At 31.0% G+C, this 22,290-nt stretch overlaps 1 protein-coding gene across 2 annotated transcripts in view; it reads right to left on the bottom strand.

The window, feature by feature from the left end:
* LOC113396591 (carbonic anhydrase-related protein 10) overlaps positions 1-22,290 on the bottom strand; it is a 60,332-nt gene that overhangs the window by 10,842 nt on the left and 27,200 nt on the right. For both annotated transcript variants that reach the window (XM_026634584.2, XM_026634585.2), the window contains exons 2-8: positions 16,472-16,568; positions 15,996-16,043; positions 9,808-9,944; positions 4,127-4,318; positions 2,355-2,450; positions 841-907; positions 194-348 (exon numbers count right to left, since the gene is read on the bottom strand). In XM_026634584.2, the coding sequence (XP_026490369.1) occupies positions 194-348; positions 841-907; positions 2,355-2,450; positions 4,127-4,318; positions 9,808-9,944; positions 15,996-16,043; positions 16,472-16,520 (744 nt within the window). In that variant the 5' untranslated portion in view covers positions 16,521-16,568. The remainder of the gene's footprint in view (positions 1-193; positions 349-840; positions 908-2,354; positions 2,451-4,126; positions 4,319-9,807; positions 9,945-15,995; positions 16,044-16,471; positions 16,569-22,290) is intronic.

The raw sequence follows: 22,290 nt of genomic DNA, 5'->3' as shown, positions 1-22,290 counted from the left end.
TTAAATAATGTGACTTGTAGTTTACAATGAAATGAATGAATAGGTTTTTGTCACATTAATGGTCAAGATCGAATATGCAAATATCTTACAAATAAAAATTAAGAATTCTATTTTTTTTGAACGAATTTGTCCTAAAGTAAATAAATTCTAATATTTATTTTAACAAGTATATTAAGAATGCAATAAAACGAACCTCTTGCTTAGATATGTAGATAGGTTTATTAAATATAATCCATACGGCTGTCTCCCAGCAACCCGGGTGGGTTGTAGAACCTTCATATGTCAAATACTGCTGGGTATTAGGTAGTAAAGAACTGAGAGGTAGGTGCTTGATGGGGTATGAACTGCCTGAAATCAGTCACAATAAATAGTGGTTTTTTTTTAAAATAAAGCACAAAATTGGACAAAACATTATCTAAGAAGTTTTGAGCTTTTTGTCCACACTGGCAGAATATCATGTATAAATACATCTTCCTTTGACATTTTATTGTATTAGTAGAAATTGTAATTTGCAAAAATATTTGTTTTATATATGATACATATATGTTTTATCTATATATGCTGAATAATAATACAATAATTATAATGAAATTAGTTAATTTATTATAATTATTGTTCGCAATATAACGCACGATGGATATGTTTTATCGTTATTTAAATACGATTTTGTTTTTACATATGCGCAAAACGTCATGTAGCCAATATTGAAAACAATTATAATATGATGGTTTGCAAATCATGATGCGATAAAAAATAATCACATCGTCATGAAGTAATTGATATTTAATTAATAGAGAGAAAACGAATACAAAATAATTGAAGATCTGTGGTTACAATTACCTCTGAACGTAACTTTGTTAAACGCGCTGGTTATGAGTCGCAATTCCTTGTTCGTTGGTTCGCCGATCTAGAAACAAATCTTGTATATAATTTTTAGAGAGTTGTATTATTAAAAATGGGTAAATCAGATGTTTCCCATCCCATTGGCTCTCTGCGTTTGGAGCTTATTCCACCACGCTGCCTTTTTTTATACTGATTTATACACATAGCTCCCCCGGTGCGAGACCGTCACTTTTGCAAAAATTGAAAAAATGAGTTAATTGCGTAATAAGTATCCTGAAGCAACCCTTTACTCGGTGCAATAATAATTCGTAGTACACATAGATTCCGTAAGACAGCGTGAGTGTCATTATGGTTTTGGCGCAAATCACGGCGACGCGTGGAGAATGTCAAAGTTTTAAATGCTTCTTCTGAAAAATTTAATTTTCGTTTTTTGCAAAAGTGACGGTCTCGCACCTGGGCGGCGATATATGGAATTTCATCTGATACATAAGTTTCCCCATGTTTTCCTTCAACGTCAAGTATGACTGGACGAAATTAATTATAAACACGAATTAAACATATGACAATTGTGTTTCCCCTGATTTGAACCCCTAATCTTCGCTTAAGTTTTTCTGAACTATCGCGGCTCTGATTTATTGTTTGCATAGGCCAATTACAACATTACGATTATACCATATATAAATACATAATACAAACCAGCATTAACATTTGAGTAATATTTAATATCATAATATAAAATGATATTCCATTTAATGCTAAAAGTACATCGAATTTTATCTTATCTAGATATGTAACAACCCTTAAAACATTACATAATTATAAGATAACATTTCTTGTGATATAATTCATTTTCTTTCCGCGAGGGCAGGATTAGTACAGTTGTTTTATTTTAATCAGAATAAAATCGAGATAGTATTCTAAAATCATTGATTTGACTTAATGTACGATGATATTCAACACAGTGTTTCTTTTTTTAAATTGTAGGTTGGCGGACGAGCATATGGGCCACCTGATGGTAACTGGTCACTACCGCCCATAGACAATGGCGCTGTAAGAAATATTAACCATTCCTTACATCGCCAATGCGCCAGCAACCGGGGACTAAGATGTTATGTCCTCACTGGCTCACTCACCCTGCAAACCGTACCACAATAATCCTGAGTACTGTTGTTGGCGATAGAATATCTGATGAGTGGGTAGTACCTACCAAAAAGTCCTACCATCAAGTAAGGTGATGTTAGTTATGAGTTAACTAATATACTTTCATTCAACTGATAACAGTCGACTGTGACACACGTGCTTAACATCGTCAGTACTATGTTGTATGATCTAAAGGATTTAGATAGTCTTCACATTGAAGAGTGGAATATTTTTATAGAAAATAAAATCATAAGTCAATGTTGCTGCTTAAAATAGCTACTGTTCTAATTATGATCGCGTATAATGAAGGCAAGAATACTAGCAGTATTTCACCGTAATATTAATATAATACTAATATTTTGATTACTTACTTGAACCATTAGTGAAATGCCCACCACTCCTTGCGATTTGTGTTGCGCTTCTGACATATTATGATACAGTTCCTTATTGAAGCCATAGAGTTGAATCTGTTAAATCAAATCAGTCACTTAATAATCTTATTTTATGATCTACTAGCTGTAAAGTTAAAAAAACTATAGCAAACAAATCGTCATCCCTCACTTTAATCCCACGAAGGGTGAATTAAAAACAATAGTTTATGCCCTTCCTCAGGACTCAAACTATGTCCAGACCAAAGTTTATCTAAATCACTTCAGCGGTTTAAGCGTGACAGACAGAGTTATCTTCGAATTTATATTAGTATAGATTTTTGAGCCCGCAGCTTCCTTCCACTGAAATTTGATGTCCATATATTCGCTACTGTGTTTTTTTTCTGTGAATTTACCTAGAAAGCCGATATATAATGGCCACCTTGTGCTGAGTGGTCTTTCTTTACCATTATACATAGACACTGTAACATAGGATCTAATATGTCATAATCCTTGTTCCTGTTAACTAAGTTATTTACTATTTAAATTGGAACACAACTATAATCTGAATGAATCTAGAGGCCATTATGTCCTATATATTTGTTCTGATACTGGAGCACTTTTCAAATAAACCCCGCAATAAAATTTATAAATGTTGGTTAATAGAATAAATAGTAGTGGTGTGACTGTCTGCCTTTCTTATACAGTAAACGTAAAACAACTGTTACTTTTATAAAGTTATTGAAATGAGTATAATTTTGTAGTACTTTTTGAATAATTCATTTTAACATTCAATGAAAACAACATTGCAAAACAATCACATACAGATAAAATATTATTTAAGTAATAAATCGAACAAACATAAATTAAATAACGATTACGAAATTTTTGATCAATTTCACATTTAATATTAAAACATAAGATACCGAATTAGGATGTTGTAACTTAAGAATATCTTAAATTAGATTTCTCGAGAACAATCGTGTTGAAACAAGTTGGTTTAAATAGACTAAAGTTAGCGAGTTTATCTCCCCGGAGACCAATAACGACTCCGTAATGACAGTTACTTTGAAGTGATAATTTGCGATAAAACTGATTTGAAACCTAGACTTCGTTTATAATGTAACGATATTTTCGTAATCTCTACGATCATGTTTCAAATAGTTCATATTTCAAACAACGTTATCAGATACTGGGTGACATCTAAAGAAGTATAATGAACTGTTATATATAGCGATACGATCGAACCTAGACTCCTGAATTTGATGATTATGTGTTATCAATCTAACCGTTCGTTGTCCTTGTTCCCTCAATCACTATTAACGACAAACAAAAGAGCGTAAGCGACGCATCTGGAAAGTATAAGATAAGCTAGCATAGCATAGCCAGTGTACGCGTTACGTAGATTTTTAAAACCTCTTTTTATAAGTGTCATATAATTAAAAATTAAACACAAATGTATGTGTATAGCCAGTTCCAATTGAAGAAGGGATTAAGATAAACAAACTTCTGATATTAGCTTCGACGACGCTCAAACACAACTTTTTTCCAAATGCATAATGAATAATCGAAACAAAGAATTATAAAATAGATAGTTCAAGTTCTCGACCGACTAAGTCGCGGCAATTTGATGTCAAATGTTGTTTATTTAGCTTTTGTCATCTTACAGTTGGAATAGACTATAAGTATCTACATACTTTACGATTGTAGATATTACAATAAATAAAATCGAGGGTAGATTATAATTTAAAATAAAACAGTTTATAGATACTCACTTCTCCAGGAAACGTATGATGGTCAATCTGATGTTCGGAGCCTCTGTTATCATCCAATCCATAGTGAAAGTAGATCTCTTCGAACTGGTATCTATACGAGAGTGGACCTCCGCTGATGTTCACTTGGTGCTTGCTGTCCTTTTCGACTCTGAACACGAGCGATTGACCAGTGTTTTGGAGAACACCACTGACCTGACAAATCAAATTAAAAGTTTAATTAACAAAGTACCTATTATACCCTCAAAGTCTATCCTAAATCTTCGATCTCGATCGAAGAGTAGCCAATTTCGTATATTATATTTTAAATCATAATATTATGTGTATGCACAAAGGAACCCAGCCCTCATTATTACTACGCTCTTATATTTTAACCGCACACGAATACTGTAAACTGTGTCTTGATAAACATTCTTAGGCATGGAATTTTGACAATGATATGACTCGGGACTTAATGCTAAAGACTTACTAAAGAATATCTTGACAGAAATGCCGGACAGCTTACTTATTGGGCAGACTGATGGACCAGCGATTTTAAAAAGAGAGATCGCTGCTGAGGATTTAAATAAACCCAAGGGCTCACCTAAGGGTATATGAGGTATATATAATTAATTTAATAATGAAATTATATATATATATACATTTGTTTATTAAAAAAAGCAACGAAGTATTGAAAACTCAAAATATAATAAAAGGAAATCTAAAAAGATACGCGAGATTTACTTGATCAATGACAAAAATCTCTAAAAACACACTTGATTTTACGCAAATCAAATATAATACCCAAGATATACCAATGTATATTATTTAATGAACGTTGCAGTGGCAACGTTAATATTCATAATTATTCAGAATAATTATTATATCCAACTCAAATGAACATTTAAGCAAAATTATAAGCGTATCCTAGTAAATTTAAATGAACTTTGGAATTGTAAGAAGTCTAAAAATTATGTATTTTACCATTAGGCATCTAATAAAAATAAAATGCATTACAATAAAATAGTTCTAAAACGATTTACGTCATTTCCTTTTCGTAGCTAAATCATCATTTACAATTTGTTATCTGTAGGAAATTGAATTTGTATCGAGGGCGCATTACAATCGTCGCGGGGGAAAGGTGGCAGATCCTATCAATCAATGGGCACACCTTGATTAAAACCTGGCAACTTTTGCGCTTTGAGTCGAGATGACATATTGCTTGATAACACGCAAGCGGTAAGCCGTTTGATGTATCGTTAGCTGGAAGTGACATTATATCCATGCATACTTTAATTAATTTTGGTCAAAATTTTATAATGATTAAAAATATAATATATAGGACTACAGAGAAAATAATATTTAGAAAACTAAACGTACGTTGTACGTGTACGTTTATTTGGTGTTAGGAATTTGTGCAAATATATCGGGGTACCTACCCCGTCATCTACTCATCGTATATTTTATGGATTATAAATGGATAGTGGTGACCACTTACCATCAGTGGGCCCATTTGCCCGTTCTATATATTAAAAAAAACCACGTACAAACCTAATGGATAGAGCTGACTAATGTTACCCTCAAATAATTTATAAATATGAAGCGTGTAAGATTGAGTGTCTGCGGGTTAGAAAAAACTTAAAACTCATTGCAGAAAACAATTCGTTATATCAGTAAGTGATATGCAACAATGATTATAATAATTATAGCATTTAAAGGACATACGCTACAATATAGCGTATCACCATGTGTTCGTTTTCAACATTTCATTACAACTTAAAGATTAGTACGGCTGGACAGAAATAAAGAAAAAAAAATCTGGAATACAGAAAAAACATTTTAATATATCACTCAGCATTCTATCAAAAGGTTCTAAGAAGCAACCAAGAGTTTTGGTAACAGTGTTATTTGTACTCTCACCGTGCCTCAGAAAGGACGTCTATTGGTTGGTTATGCGCCTGAAATCTTTCCTGTTGTGGAGGATTTCCTGCCTTATACGATTATGAGAGTGAAGATTATTATGTGCGTTTATGTTTGCTCACAAACTTGTGCGGATATAATTTGTCCTGCAAACTAGTCTCTCTTGAGAATAACTATCACGACTGAACATTATAGAAGTATATCATAAACAGTAATAGGGCTTAATAGATATATTTGTAAATAGTTTATTATTTTTGATTATTATTTCATATAATATTGTCATATCCATAAAATTTATATGAATGTCGAAATAGGCGTGGAATCTGCCCTTGTTTAATTCTGAAACTGTTTATGTTAGAAGTTGTTGATAACTGATTATACGGTTGTATAACTAGACACAAGCTGTTTTGTATCAAACGTGATCCAACTGATAAGAATGTAATGAAGTATTTAATTATTAACTATTCAATAATTTATTTACAACTCAAGATCATCGCTTTCATTTATTTATCTCGATTTCTGGAATGTTCTCGTTTATTCAAGAATAAATTTCTATCCTTTCTTTGTGGACCTTCTGGAATGAATTTATAATGATGGCCTACTGACTGATTTTAGCCGTGGTGGTGATTGTCATTAAGTTAAATGCGTTAGTTAAATTATAATGTACAAGTGTGTCTGCTATACTTTTTATTCTCCAAATTAATAATCCAATAGGACCAGATTCCAATATAACTGAAGAGTACTCAGGTGCACAATCAAAGGGCTTAAGTGCTTTTCGAGATAAAGGTGTTTAAATAGCGCCAAATTCTAAAATCAGCACTGCATTTTTTACTGACAGAAAATGTAATAACTTTTTATTGTTACTACCCGGGAATTTAACCTTGAACTTTTGGCACTAACGCCTTACAAATTAACTACTAAATGTCTCGTATACACGTATCACTAGACTGTATGTATCGAATTTTCTTGTTATCCTTCCTTTGAAGTAAACCGATCTTTGACTTTAATACGTAGTTTTATTTCCACATATTTATGTATATACGTGTGATATGTTACGTAATGTGTTAAAATTACTAAAGGCAAACGTTTATCTTTTTAAATAATGTCAGTGTTTTATATGAATATTATGTTTCGCATGCAAATTCATTAAGTCTGAAACAGTGTAGCCATGCTAATATATTCCAGCGATAGCCTATCTACATCCGGTCAGTTTTTGCTACAAGCGTTTGCGCTGTGGACTTGCGGTTTAGGTATATTTATTGTCATACTAAATTTCAATGTTCAGATTTATTTCGACTGTAATTTACTTTTAAACTAAGACCAGTGTTTGAACGATGTTTTTAAAAATATATTAGATAGTATAAGGTAGCCATGGGTAAAAGTCACCCTCGTAACAGTTATTACTTTACTTACCGAGAACGCATTTAACGACAGCACTACATAGGATAAAACAAAGTCGCTTATCGCTGTCTGTCTGTCTGTATATATATATAATATGTATATAATAACTGCAAAAAAGTGTTTATTTAGACAATTGTAATGATAAAAAAGCTGAAAGTTGCATAGTATTGCACCCGTGCGAATCCGGGGCGAGTCTCTAGTACATATATATTATCTTTGTTCAAAATCTTTATCAACTCATCATGATGGGTAAGGTAAGAATGAAAAGGCGAGTTTGATGACATGAGACAGATATCAAGAGAAGAGGTCTGATTATTTTGAAAATATCACAAACCCTATAAATGGATCTTGCAAACAAATAGCCGGTGAATGTCCCGCTACGGGATTAAGGCCTACTCTATTTTTAAGGAAATGGCTTGGCGTTTAGTACTCCATGCTGCTTGAATGCAGGTAGTGGCCGGATATGATGGAATTTTATGCACAATGATATCTTCCACCATTTTAACGAGATTAATTATTATAAACATAAATTAAAAACTAGAATCACGAGTTCTTACCGCTGAGTCATCACAACCCATAATATAGTGTCGCTAATCAGAATTAAATATTATTTCATATCTTATAATAATAAAACTTAAAATGTTCATGCAAATGATAAACGAAACAATATAATTAAATCAAACTTTGTCCACGAGAATCTATTAATAGTAAGGCTGTATTAATTTATCGTTTTACTGTCTTCAATTTAGTTTTAAATGAAATATAACACTAAAGTAGATTATGTCATAATAAATCACGTCAAAAGGTATAAAATGGTTTAGTGACCTCAAGCTGCGGAAACAATTGATAAATGTCAGATATATTAGTCTGGCTAAATATTAAACGCTCATTGGTCCTTCATTACGTCATCAGCGGCCATCGACCAATTATAATACAGATAAATAATATATAATTTGAACATTGAACATCGTTTTGGAATTTGAAAATAAGAATTCCACGATAGAATTTGTTCTTCTATACCGTATTGCATTTATTTTGTCTCGCTGCGGGTGTTTGAAAACAGCTTGTCGTAGCTATAACAGCTTACAATGCTTTAGCGCGGGATTACCAGCGGGATGCTGCAATGTTAATTAGCTCACTGAAGCTCTGATTTCAAACATAACGACCAGATTGAACAAAAACGTTGCGGCGAAATTAGGAAATGCGTTATTTACTCATTTCAATCTATAAGTAATATAATAAATTAAAATGTTTGAAACGAAACATTATTAAAATAGCAGTTATTAAAACTTTTTATTGTAATTATTTTTTGACTTAGAAAATAAAATAAAATGCACTAAAAATCGCGAACAATAACGCGATTGGCTTTTTTATTAAAATGTTTTATACGAACTAGGAAGCTGTCTAAAGTCGGTGCCGTTTGTTCGGTACGTTATTGAAAAATAAAACGAAATACATCGATGGTAGTCTAGACATGGTTTTTCACGATATGCTGAAAAAAACATCACATAGTACGTTAAATAAATATATTAATAACTTTCTGAGAATCAACATTATCTTACTCATCATATATTTTACTTCCGAGCAAAAATACTTAGTAAATATTGTGCTCGGGAAGCATTAAAAGATAAGTCATAGTAATTTTGTATATTTATACATACAATTGGAAATTAAACAATAGTTTTAGTTCAACATCTTTTCTAAAAAAAATAATACATTTATTTTAAATGCTTTGTGCTTAAATTATATATGGAACTGAAAAACATAAAAGGGTAGATAGGGCACTTTGGTATGGATACAGCTCGTTAATACGGCTCGATACTAATCAAGCTAATAGCTTATTATTATCATTATATATAATATTTTGTGTTGGTATATATACGAATATACATATATAATAATCAACTTCAAGCTATTTATTTGCATAGATGTACTTATTTAATTAAAATATGTAAGTAATGCATGAATATCAAGGAATACTAAATTCTGAATCTGATGAATAAATAATATGACTTGATCTAATCTAGAAATCAATATAAATTACTTGTTTGATATTTTCAATCGCTGTGTCCAAAGTTTCCAAACTGAGTATTTCTGCTACGGATCTTTCTAATAGGAATTATCTAAAAAATATATTTTTATGAAACTTTAATTAAAGTAGATATTTTTTTGACAACTGCTAACTCCTTAGCTCCGGTGAACTACTGAATGTTACTGGAAAGGATAACGCAGTAACTTTTAAGGCCAAGATTTAAATCCAGAACATTAAGATCTATAGCCTTATAAAGCCACTGGAACAACGAGATCAACGACTTTTTTCATATAATATGATAATATATTATTTATTAAAGTACATTTTAAAAGTGATTTAAAATATATCTTACCTTATGTTTGTCAAACTGTATGTCTCTAAGCCAAGGGTCAAAAAGCAGCTTGTCCGGCTCTATGTTGACGGGACTCTGTCGCCGACCCTTGTTGCACATGCTCCATTGCGGGTTGATCAGACCCCAGAATCCGGGACCTAAAATGGATTATGATTAATGTAGCTCAAGGAATATAAAACGAGCCTTAGGACTAAATTACGTTTGAATACAATTAAATTATTTCTTGAAATTTTAATTTCGAAATAGTTTAAACAAAATATTAGTATCATGTATTTGATTAATTTCTAACGTCGCAAACAACTTTTAACTTTTCAACTTGTTTTTTTTGATTAATTATAACTGAATACTTTTTCTAAATATTTTTGGTAATATCATTAATTATTGGTATTAGTTACATATGTACTAACAATAGAAGGTCTGGTTCATCCCTCCCCTAATTCCCTATTTAAGAATTGCAAGAAGCAAAAATAGCGAAAGGACATTCTTAAAATAGTATTTATATTTCTTATTTTTAACTACCTCTTGATTTCTTAACTATCTTAAATTGAAAAAAGCTTTGTAACTATTTTTGCGACTCTTCTTCGATTTTTTATCTGCTGATGTTTATTTTTATCTCAAACTAATTTACATCCAGAATTTAATTATTCGATTGAACTCTCTTGACTAGGGGATAATTTTTAAATGTTAACGGTCTTAGCAAAAAACAATTCATGAAAAATGTTTTTTCTTTTATACACGAGTGTAACATAAGTTCTTAAATACAACAAAATCAATATTGTAGTAGAACCGATAACCGTTGGGGAAAACGTGTTCTAGAGTGGAGACCGCGTCTCGGCAAACGTAGTGTAGGACGCCCTCAGGCACCGTGGAGTGACGATTTGCGCAAGACGGCTGGAAGGAGCTGGATGCGAGTTGCCGAAGAAAGACCACAGTGGCGTGCATTTGGAGAGACCTATGTCCAGCAGTGGACGAATATGGGCTGATGATGAAGAAATATTGTAGGATGAATGCGATTACAAAAAAAAGTGAAAAAATAATCAAGGCGATTAAAAAATTAAATATATATGTATAACATATTGAATCTCGGGTTAATATATTTTTTTAATATTGCGTTAGGTAAAGGAAACATAAAACACCGGTACTGTGTCTTTGTAAGAATTTTGAAGAAAAAATATTCCTTAGACGACCTACGCGCTGTCAATAAAATCCCAGATGTCTGTAATTACACTGAACCAGTTCAAACAGGATGAGTCGGTACATAACCAATCGAATATGAATAACTTTCTATATACATAAATCAATTCAATAAATATACAAATCAAGCAGAGCATGTCACACTATCATTCAACACAGCATTGATGTACATTAGGATAATGACCGAGATAGTTACAAATGGTGTGTGAACTGACAGTCGTTAGTCAACGACTGAATGATAATGACCGTCATGAAATCTTAACGAACGCAATCGTTAGGGGTACTAACTCAATGTACGTGACTATATTTAAAGGTAATCAATGAAATTATGATAATATTAGAATGTGTTCTTTTTTTAAACTGAGAACTTATAAATACGAATGTTTTGTTTTCGAATTAAATTAGTTTTCGTTATCTGTCTATCCACGTGGGTAACTGGTTTATTTTTAAAACCCTATGTTTTGAGTTAGTGAAAAAAAATCTGAATTTAAAAATTTTACGTTTTTTTGTTTTATAAACTAATGATTACTTTTGACTTTGATGCGTGATATTTTACATTCAGAATTTAAAAGCAAAACATTTTTATTTCATTCCATTATTATTAAGGTCAGACAAAAATATTAAATTTGGATTATAATTAGAATAATAATGAAGTTGAAAAATTATATTCTGCCTAAGAATTAATTGTATTGACATAAATTACTTACCGTTCCAAGCATTTGTCTTATTAAGATTATTAATTTATTTTTGGGATTTACTGGGACACAATATACGCATGTAAAATCTATATCATGTTTAGTATTTAAAAAAAAATGCTGTATATAAATACTTATTTAAACTGTCATTGAATTTTAAATAACAACATTTGTTATTTAAAGAAGGTTGTAAAAAAAAAAATCTATACAAAATATTTGTTTGTTTTTAAACTAAAAACTGTAAGTTTACGTTTCGTTCAGTTCAACGCGAAACAGCCAAACTTCAAACCATCATAAAAATTTATACATTAAAGGCAATTATGTGGTACACACAATACATATCAAATTTCATAGCCGAATAACTTTGTGCCACTAGGATAGTTTTAAGCGATGACGAGTCGAAATTCTCGTTACTCAAATATAAAAGCCTATTCAATACCGTTACACTGATATCGCATTGAATGGGAATTTGGGATACCGCGAAATTTGCCCATCATAGCGCACTGAGTCGCATGTAATGTAACGTTGGCGTCCGTACACATTAGACAACAGATTATATAGGACTCGGAGAGTTTTTTAAACAGAGAATTCTTTTTTTAAAATGATTTAAGTTTTTTGAAGATGATCAATATTAAATTCTATTTGTAAACATATATGATATTGAATTTAAATATATTAACGGTCATAGAAAATATTTGTCTTAATCGTACTATCACATTCCGAGATATTTAATAGCGCTCCTCACTATAAGATTTGATAAGTAAAATTTACAGTGAGTATCGTTAATTATTTCGTTAAATCTGTGCGTGTTGTGTGTGTGTGTGATATAGATGAGCGGATGCCACCATCGGGTGGCATGTTGGCCCATCTGCCCCTTGGGGTTGTGAGATATATTAACAATCTTTTACATCGCCAGTGTGCCACCAACCATTGGAACTAAGATTTTTTATCCCTTGTGCCTATTGGATGCCTATTTGTGCTGTGTGCTACTGACTCACATACTCTTCAAACCATAACACAATAGTACAGAACATTACTGCTTGGAGGTGGAATATCAGATGAATAGCCGTACCTAGATACGTATAGATAACATCAAAATATACTTTACTCAAGTAGACTTTTACAAGTACTTTTGAATCCCGAACAACAGTGTAATTAATTTATTTATCGTTTAAGAAAATAACGGTTATGGAAGTATACAAAATTGGAAGCCGTCTAACGCAGTATAATGGAAACACGTACTTAATGTAATGTTAGGGTACCATTGGCGAGCACTATCGGATATGCCCGGACGATCATTACCATTACATTAGCCGAATTTTTGTCATTTACTCGGTAATGAGAATTGGATGTTGTGAATTGTAATATTAAACTGAAAACTATTTAAATTATTATATTTTATTCGTTTAACGGCTAAGAAATATTATCTAATGTTTAATTATTTTTAAGCCGTCGTGTTATAACAATCATTTTCTCATATTTATTGTTATTACAATCTATTTATTAGTTTTACGTGAATATTGAAATTTACCAGAAACAAGCACTAACTAGTTACTAGCACAGAAGTACTAGTGCTACTTCTATTTTCCGGCTTAATAGCTTTAATTAACACTTCTTATTATTTTGTTGGACCTCATCAAAAATACCCAATTTTGTTTTGTTTTACCACTGGAAACCAAGGTAAAGGTTATTTATTATAAAGTAAATCACTTTTAAAATGATACACATTAGGAATGAAACGATTATACAGGCTTTGTTAAATAAAATATTGAACCAAACCACTGAACCAAAATAATAAATGAAACGTGTAAACAAAATACGTGGTTTATTTCAGTTGTTTTTTATCAGGTCTGAGATTGGTTTAAAAATCGGCGTTCGATTTTTGAAAAATCGAATAATAAGCAAGCAAAATGCTTCCTTTGAAACAATATTTTGATTTTGTAGTATTTTTAAAGTATTCAATGAAATTCTCATCCCACAGATACTTAGTGATACATGGGTACAGAGAAATAAAATAGGCGACCTTGAAAAAATTTAACGCCATATTTGAAAATAAATCTTCAAATATGTTTCTATTTTTCACGTACTGTTTCTATGATATAAAAAGATAAAGTAAAATAGAAAAAAAAAAATACATATCGAATTTATCAAACAATCTTATATTACAATAATTGTTCAATATTTCAATAAAATCATAATGATAAACATATAACTTGTTCGTTTCCAAATTACTATCTAAAATTTTATACCAAAATCGGTATCTAAGTGAGGTTGAATCATTATAACCGTCTATTCAATATAATGATACGGGCGACCGAACTATCATTAAGATTCTATCGCGATCATTGCGGTGTCATTACCCCGGTATTTCGCGCGGCACGATTTTTCGAGTACATTTTCTAAAATATCTATATAATATCTTAGCCGTAGTGGTCCAGTGGTTAGGACACGCGAATCTTTATCAAATATATTTTCATTTCGTGCCGGATGAAAGATAACTTTGTGATAAAGCACGTGTTGAAAATCAGCAATATGTGCATACACCAACCCGCAATGGAGCGTTGTGGTGAAATACGCTCCAAATTTCAACCCAAGAGGAGAGGAGGCTTTAGTCAAGTAGTACATTTACAAGCTCTAACTTTACTTTTACAATATCTATGTTACGTTTATAAATATGTTTTAAATGCTTTATTATACTAATAGAAAGCGACATTTTTTAAGTACTTTTATATGGTAGTTCATATGATGTTCCATTAATGCTTGGCAGATTTAACGATGTTCTCTTTGAATGGTATTCATGATTTGTGAGCTGGTTGTAACCTGTATTTAAATCAAGAACTCAATTCTGGATTTGATGATGTGCAAATGTAAAAAAAAAATGATAAGAAAGTCTATACAAAGGTTAGTTGAAATGTCATCACAATTACAATCAGTGCTGTAAATTTATCGTTTATAAAATATAAGTGTCAGTTCGCCATGATAATATGTTTTTACTATATAACGTAATAAGCTAGTGTTACAATACTACTGTCCACCACCCAGTCCACGTTTGTGTTCAACTATAACTAATAATACATTTTAAGTGTCTTAAGATCAAGGTAATGTTTCCAGGTAATACTGGCAAGACTTTTTGCAACCGTGTCTAAGTAGGTGACACCTACATATTCAACCGCTAAGCATTGTATAGTGTTTCAGTTTGAAGACTGAATGGACTCGTAATTACAAGCACATGGGACTTAACTTGTATACAAGGCTGATGACGCATTGAAGGTGTGATGACTTTTTAATATTTCTTATGTAGTAATTATACGTATACCAATAGATCATGCTATTTTGGTTTTAAACATTAACGACTTGTCGCGTCTAGGCCGTTTCAATATACATAATTTATCATTGAAATCACAAATATCTGACATAAAAAAATATATTTTCATGCTGAGTTTCTTTCACCGGTTGTGCATTCCGAACGGTAAACTTTTGACAATCAAGAAGAAAGTGTAATAATTATATGTTTAGTAAAGATATTTGAAATTAAATTTGAATACGGATGGTCGTTTACTATTAGAGGAATTAAAGTCCATCCGTATATATAATATATATATAACATTAAATCATTGAAAAATAATAGTGTCATGTAGCGGTTTAGTCAAGCGTAAGGGACTTTTTTAATTTTCAATGAACAGAGAAGTAGACTCTTTAGTCTACCTCTTTAGCTATCAAGAGTACTGGCTGAACTACTGTAAAATATTCTATAATTACTATAATCAAATCCGATTATCTGTTACGAAACTCGTATGAATACTATTCACTAGTATAAATGTTTGATCTGTCGTCTGTTATAATCGCATTTAATATCCGATCAACGTCAGTTGAGGGTCTAAAATAAATGGTTAGTTTGACCGGATTTTAAGTGAAGTGAAGTGAAAATAGTAAAGCGAATAAAGTGTATTTATTGTTTTTATATAAAGCAAGAGCATGAAAGACCGGTTTAATCGTGTCTGGGTAGATAGTACTGTATTCAAGAAACAATATTTTTACTAGTACTATGTTAAGGAAATTATATCTTTGGTTGCGTAAATTTTAAATGCTGTACATCATGCAATCATGATCATGACATCAGATATACACATATAAGTATAAATTTAACTGTTGTTTTTGGATTATAATATAATACTAGGATTTATGACTGCTACAATAATAGTTATCATTGTAAATCAGCCTTATTAAATAAATGAAGTGTTCGGTTTTAATTTATAAGCAGTTAAATATATTGAGAAATTAATAAATATGTGTTATTACCTGAAATACCATCGTAGGTCCACCATTCCTCCCAGCTACCTGTTATATCTGAAAGAAATTATATTGATATTATCTAATAAAAATATTGACAGTAATATATGAGTATATAAATACATTATGTACCGTAGTGTGCTTTATCTGTGAATGAATTAGACACTTTTGTTTCAATTAATTATAAATATTTTAAATTCATTTTTATAAATAAAGGATGATCAAGGTCGGCGATTCGAACTGTTTATGTTCCTTATTATGTATTGGAAAATATTTTTCAAAATTCGAACGAATTTATTTTGAGAATTAAGTAAGCCAAAAAGAAAATAAACGTTTAATAATACATTAGCATAGTTTAGTTGGAACTTGGCAGTATGAGACAGACCCTTGTACATATTATCAAACGTTTAATTTTTTTTTGATTATCACTGGCTAACCACATTTATGTTGATTTAGATACAATATTATGTATATAATATAAATACCTCTGACGGTGATACATAGCAGTATAAGCGTGAGCAAACATTCTCGCATCGTGACGATGCTGCTGTCACGCAGCGCCCCGCATTGGGAATATCAAGTCTGGAAGAAAAATAAATTCAATTAAACTTCTTATATACGTACTCAAACCACATATCAATTCTAATAAAGATATATTTTTTTTTATTTTGTAAACGGTTTGTTTAATAAAATGAATTTTAATTAAAAATAAATTGTTTTGTCAACAGTACCCAAAGTGCGTAAAATTTCAGGCAAATTGGTAAAATTCGAATGGCTTCAAATTCAGGTGTTTTAAATAAACAGTTTGAGTTAAAATACATTTTGCTTGTAATGAAATGCTGAAATATTAAGCTAAATAGAGCATTTTTTACGGTTATTTGTACTTCTAATGATTATTTTTTATTTTACGTTATTTAAAAAAAAGAAAAATATATATACCTATATGTTCATATAAACATAAAAAACTATTATAAATTACCTTAAAAGTTAATAATTCTTGATTAATGTATTGCGCTTCGTGTTTTTTGTTTATACAGAAAGAAGACACATTTACTAAGAATAACGGCTTTTATATCAGACCTCTGTGGTAACTAAAAAAAGAAAAAACTACATCGCGGGATTTTCTTAAGAAATTATACAATAAAGAAACAGTAATTATCCAGCATTACAGTATCTGTTGCTGATAGCGGTCGGCTTTCAGATAAGATGTTTCCTTCTTTTGGAAGATCCTTGTTTTATGAGCCTTGTTGGGTGTAGGCTTATCTGCCTTGTATTGCCCTTTGGTAGGTCACAAAAGTTCGTGATAAATTACCATTGTTATAGGTTCTGACTTTTTGTATCCATGACCCACTTACAACAGAGATCTTATTTTATTACTTAACCACTGGGTATTTTCTTTCATTAGGTTTTTTTTTTCTAACACAACAATACTAAGTATTACTGTTTGGCGGTAGAATATCTGATGAGTGGGTCGTACCTACCTACCTACCTACCCTAGGGGCTTGCACAAAATCCTGCCACCAAGTAATAATGTAACTTCAAATTTTTAAACCAAGTGTTTCATTTGAATCGATTTGAGTTATAAAGGCTTTTATATGGGAACGAAGATGATTTAAAACAGTTAAAAGTTTTGGTTTTATACTATTGCAGCAGCAGTAGTAGAAGTTAAATTTATCATTTTAGGTTTATTAATTTAGTCTTCGCCTAGAAAGTAAAAGATCATATGGTGTTTTATAAAATTCTGTCACGCACTTCCGTCCTTAAACATTACTTCAAAATACGCCTTGTATTAATATATATAATTAAGACACGGCCTAATATTAATATATAATTAATATTAGTAGGCGGAAAGACGTCGCCATCAACATCGAGAACTAAAATATTATGTCCCCTGTGCCTGTAAACGTTTTGCTTTCAAACTGGATAGCCTACTAAGTACTGCTGTTTAGCTGTAGAAGTGATGAGTGGTACCTACCCAGATAGCTAGCATAAAGCCCTACCAACAAGTAAATTAAATTAAATCATACTACTATATGCTCTGCAAACGTAACTATAATATTTAAACTAAAATTTTCAGTCTTTTTGTATAAAAATATTGAACGAGCAATTACAGTAACTACATCTCATTAAATTCTAAAATTACTTTAACCTAAATATCTTTTAAACTATTATAGTAGACTATGAATTTTGAAACTAAATATTAAGCAAGACGTAAAAGATACAAATTCGTTTCTCCGTATTCCACCCTCTATTTTCGGCTTGTCACCAAAATGGCGCCCGGGTGTCTGTCTGTGACTATTTAGCTACTGCTATGAGTCATTTATTACCAATATTCTCTATTCGTCTATACAAAGCGTATATATGTTGTATTATATATTAAACCAATTTCTTTTATTGTTTTATGCAATTGATGCCCCGATTTCTTTTCAGCTATGGGTATATGTAAAGTTAATGTCGATTGATTAATTTTTATTTACGTATATATCATTTCATAGTATAAAACAAATTCGCTTACCGCTGCCTGTCCCTGTGTATGCTTAGATCTTTAAAATTACACAACGGATTTTGATGCTTTTTTTTTAATAGATAGATTGATTCAAGAGGAAGGTTTACATGTATAATACATGTACAATATAGTAGAGAAACACTAATAATTTTAGAGGTTTCTGAAGTGATGTCGTAAATAAACACATTTTTCGTGCTTACATTGAAAACGCTGGCTGAACCCTACGAGATAGATCAAACATACATCATGTAATTTAAATGAATATTTTCGAAGATATTACAGATTTAATATGCAGGGAAATAGCGGTTTGTATTGTCTAATGACTGAGAATCTGTGAACGTTGTAAGACATTCTGTAGTACATTTAGAATCAGCACTGCACCCGTGCAAAGTCGGGGCGGGTCGCTATTTAACTTATATAACTCTTCTGTTCTTCAACCCAAAAATGCTCGTGCTATCGTTTTTTAAAATATATGCGTAAATGTGTTATTCAATCATCTGATGTACTATACTTTGATCTTACTTATATCATGCTCGTGAAATTATAAAAGTCTGCACTTATGTTATAATTTTATCATAGTCAATGTAGGATATAATTTTCTGACATTTAAAAATCGTGTTCTGCGGTGAGTTTCGAGTTTGTACTTACAGAGTAGTTCTACTCTATATTCAAACATGTGCCTTTATGCCTCATACAGAAAATCGCCACAAATTTTACGGACGATGGAAAGGTGCAAAGTTGTAACTTTGAGCATACATTCAAAATCTTTCGATTTCGGGAATAATTAAAAAAGTCTTTAAATCGTAAAATAAAAATTGTTGCTATTATAAAAATGTGCTTGTCTATAAAAAAACAATAGTTCATACGTCATGATTTATTTGCTCTAACGATTTATAATAATAATAATGATAAGTATTTATTACGATCAACACAGATGATAATTAAAAAACACGACGACGAATACAACAAACAAACGATATACAACAGAAATTAATATTAAAACACTGGACAAATGGATCAAATTAAATTCATAATTAAATAAAATTAAAATCAAACGAGATATAATAATATATATCATTAAAAAAAAATTTACTATCACAAGCACTATTCTCAGTGTAAAACTGTGATGATTGTAGTATTTTCGATTCATGAACACCCTCTGTATCTAAGTATCAGACGCCCCTCGGCGTCGGAGTGGCGGGCGCCAGGGAGTCTGCAACTCTGCCTTCCGATAAACACACATATAGACTGCATTATTTTACTACTGAAATAATATTACTCTATCACTATGAATTGCTAAAATTAATCAGTCGAAATGTGGATGCAAGTAACATGTATACTGACTACAGATCTACTACTTTACTCGTCTGTAGTATTATATGTCTGTAACCTCTTAATGCTTAAACCGGTAAACCGGAAATCAAATTTTCTATGGAGTTAGTTTGAGTCCCAGGGAAGGATATGGGGAGAAATGGGTGATGAAAAATTGTGTGCTATGTGTAAAGTTGCATAAAATTCGCGCGGGTAAAGCCGCTGGTTCAGCTATTATTTAAATATAGGGACATGTGTTATTTTGTATCTAAACAATTTTTTATTTTGACCTTGTCTTGTTAAACTTGCACACCTATACCGTAACCGTACCTTAACCTCGGGGCAGAGAAAATGTTCTTGCTGTTTTCTCTGTCCCAAAGTTGATTGAATGAAATCGATCTTCAAGGAGGTCTTTAGTAAAATGTATTATTTTACATTATTTGTAACTTTTCTGTCTTTATGTGCAAATTGCAATAAAGTGTTAATTTTTCTTTGTTTCTACTTTAATTTAAAATAGCAGGTCTTAATTGATTTATCTTTCGTTTAGATTTTTACAAGTTTATTAAAATAAAAAACAAATTTAGCAGCCCGTGGATTATTTTCGTATTCGTGGAACTATTTTAAAACTCGCCTCACGTAGAGCTCTTTCGTGGTATGTCAGAACATGATACGCAACAATGGCCACAATATTTTTAACATTTAAAGGATATAAGCATCAAAATAGCGTAACATCGTAAGTCGATTTTCAACTTTTCACGATCGGTTAGAACGTTTTAAATTCGATTATGGAATTATACAAGTAGATTTGCTGGAGTTGGTAGATAGACTTAACGCTTAGTTCTTAGGACAGTTTATAAAATGCATTGTTAATAACCATATGAAAATAAAATATTACAACAATATTATTTTGTATTTTTTTACGCAATCGAATTTGAACTGGTATGTGATGTATATGAAAAGTATTCTTTATATATTATATTTGAAATTAAGAAATATAGTCAATATAACTCGTAACGAAAAAAATCCGTAACTTTTTTCTTCCGTGCGTAATATTTACCGTGCCATCATAACAAAATAACAAATGGCTCATTAATTCAACTTTTCCATAACAGAAGTATTATGAAACATTTGTAAAGGCATAAATCTTAATGTATCTATATCCGCGATATTAATCTCTTTATGAAGGGAATAAAGACTAAAATTCTCTGATCGTTGTAGTCGTTAAAAGCGTACCCATTCAAACAGGAAGTTAACAGCGGTTCGTAGACAAAGCTCGTTCTTTGCCGGATGTGGGTGTATCTACGTACAAACTGATAAGGTAGTTGTTATTTTCAGTCTATTAATGCAAATACATTTCGTTTTTCTATTTTTAAATTATTGGTCTTAAGGCAGAATATAGATTTTTCCAAATTGGAAAAAGGGCCTATGTTGATTTATAAAAAATATTTTTCATAAAACAATTATTGTTACAAAGATAATACGTACCTTAATCCACAATAGAAAAGTTTATAGTAGAATTAAATTATCTTTAATGACATTTAGTCAGACCACTAGCGATTTTTTTTTTTATAATTAAATATTTATGTATCAAGAGTAACGTATCTGCATAAATATAAAAATATATGTATATATTAAATTAATTATACTATTATAACAAAAACCCTACTAACAGTTCAACAGACAGACTATTATATATATTGAATGTGTAAACAACCCCTAATGCTTTCTTATTTAATAGATACACAGACGTCGGGCTGAGACGGCGCGTCGCGTCGCCGTGGCGCCGGTTAGTCGGCCGGGATTAAACGCACTTTTTAAAATTATTATTTCGAGTAAAAGAGCTGCTCGACTTGAGTTGATAATTTAGAATGCTGGATGTAAAAAACTAAAATACATATTGACATATAAAGAGAAAAATTGTATTTTTGCCAAGACAAAGTATAATATTTAAATATAGTAAATAATATTTTGTTTTTGAAGAGGTTCTAGTCGTAATTGATTATAGTTGCGGTTATCAAAGATGTTAAACGTAAAAATTAGAGTAGTAGGTGGCTGGAATCAATAATAATAAAATTGTTATATAATGAATTAAATTGACATGAATAAATAATGTTTTTGTATTAACAATATAAATAATATCACGCGATGTGACCATTGCGATGGAAAATTCGATTCGAATAAATCGGAAAGAATGAAACAACATATTAAAAATATAAATATCAATACACAATAGATACTAAACTTAGAATAAAAAGTATATCAGAAATAATATATTTTAAATTACTTTTTTCTTATATAAAATTTAACATTAAAATAAAATAATAGTAAAATTTATTTCAAAACCCTCATATTATTGCCCCTGTGATGGAGGTTACCCAAGAGAATTGAATAACAACAATCAACGTTATGATCCTATTTTGCATTTTGTTTTGTATGTCATATAATTTTAGGTAAGTCATATACTAGTAGCTTGCCCTGACTTCATCC

Source organism: Vanessa tameamea, chromosome 22 (genome assembly GCF_037043105.1).
Source record: "Vanessa tameamea isolate UH-Manoa-2023 chromosome 22, ilVanTame1 primary haplotype, whole genome shotgun sequence".
Lineage (NCBI taxonomy): Eukaryota > Metazoa > Arthropoda > Insecta > Lepidoptera > Nymphalidae > Vanessa > Vanessa tameamea.
This window is presented reverse-complemented; position numbering and strand designations above follow the sequence as displayed.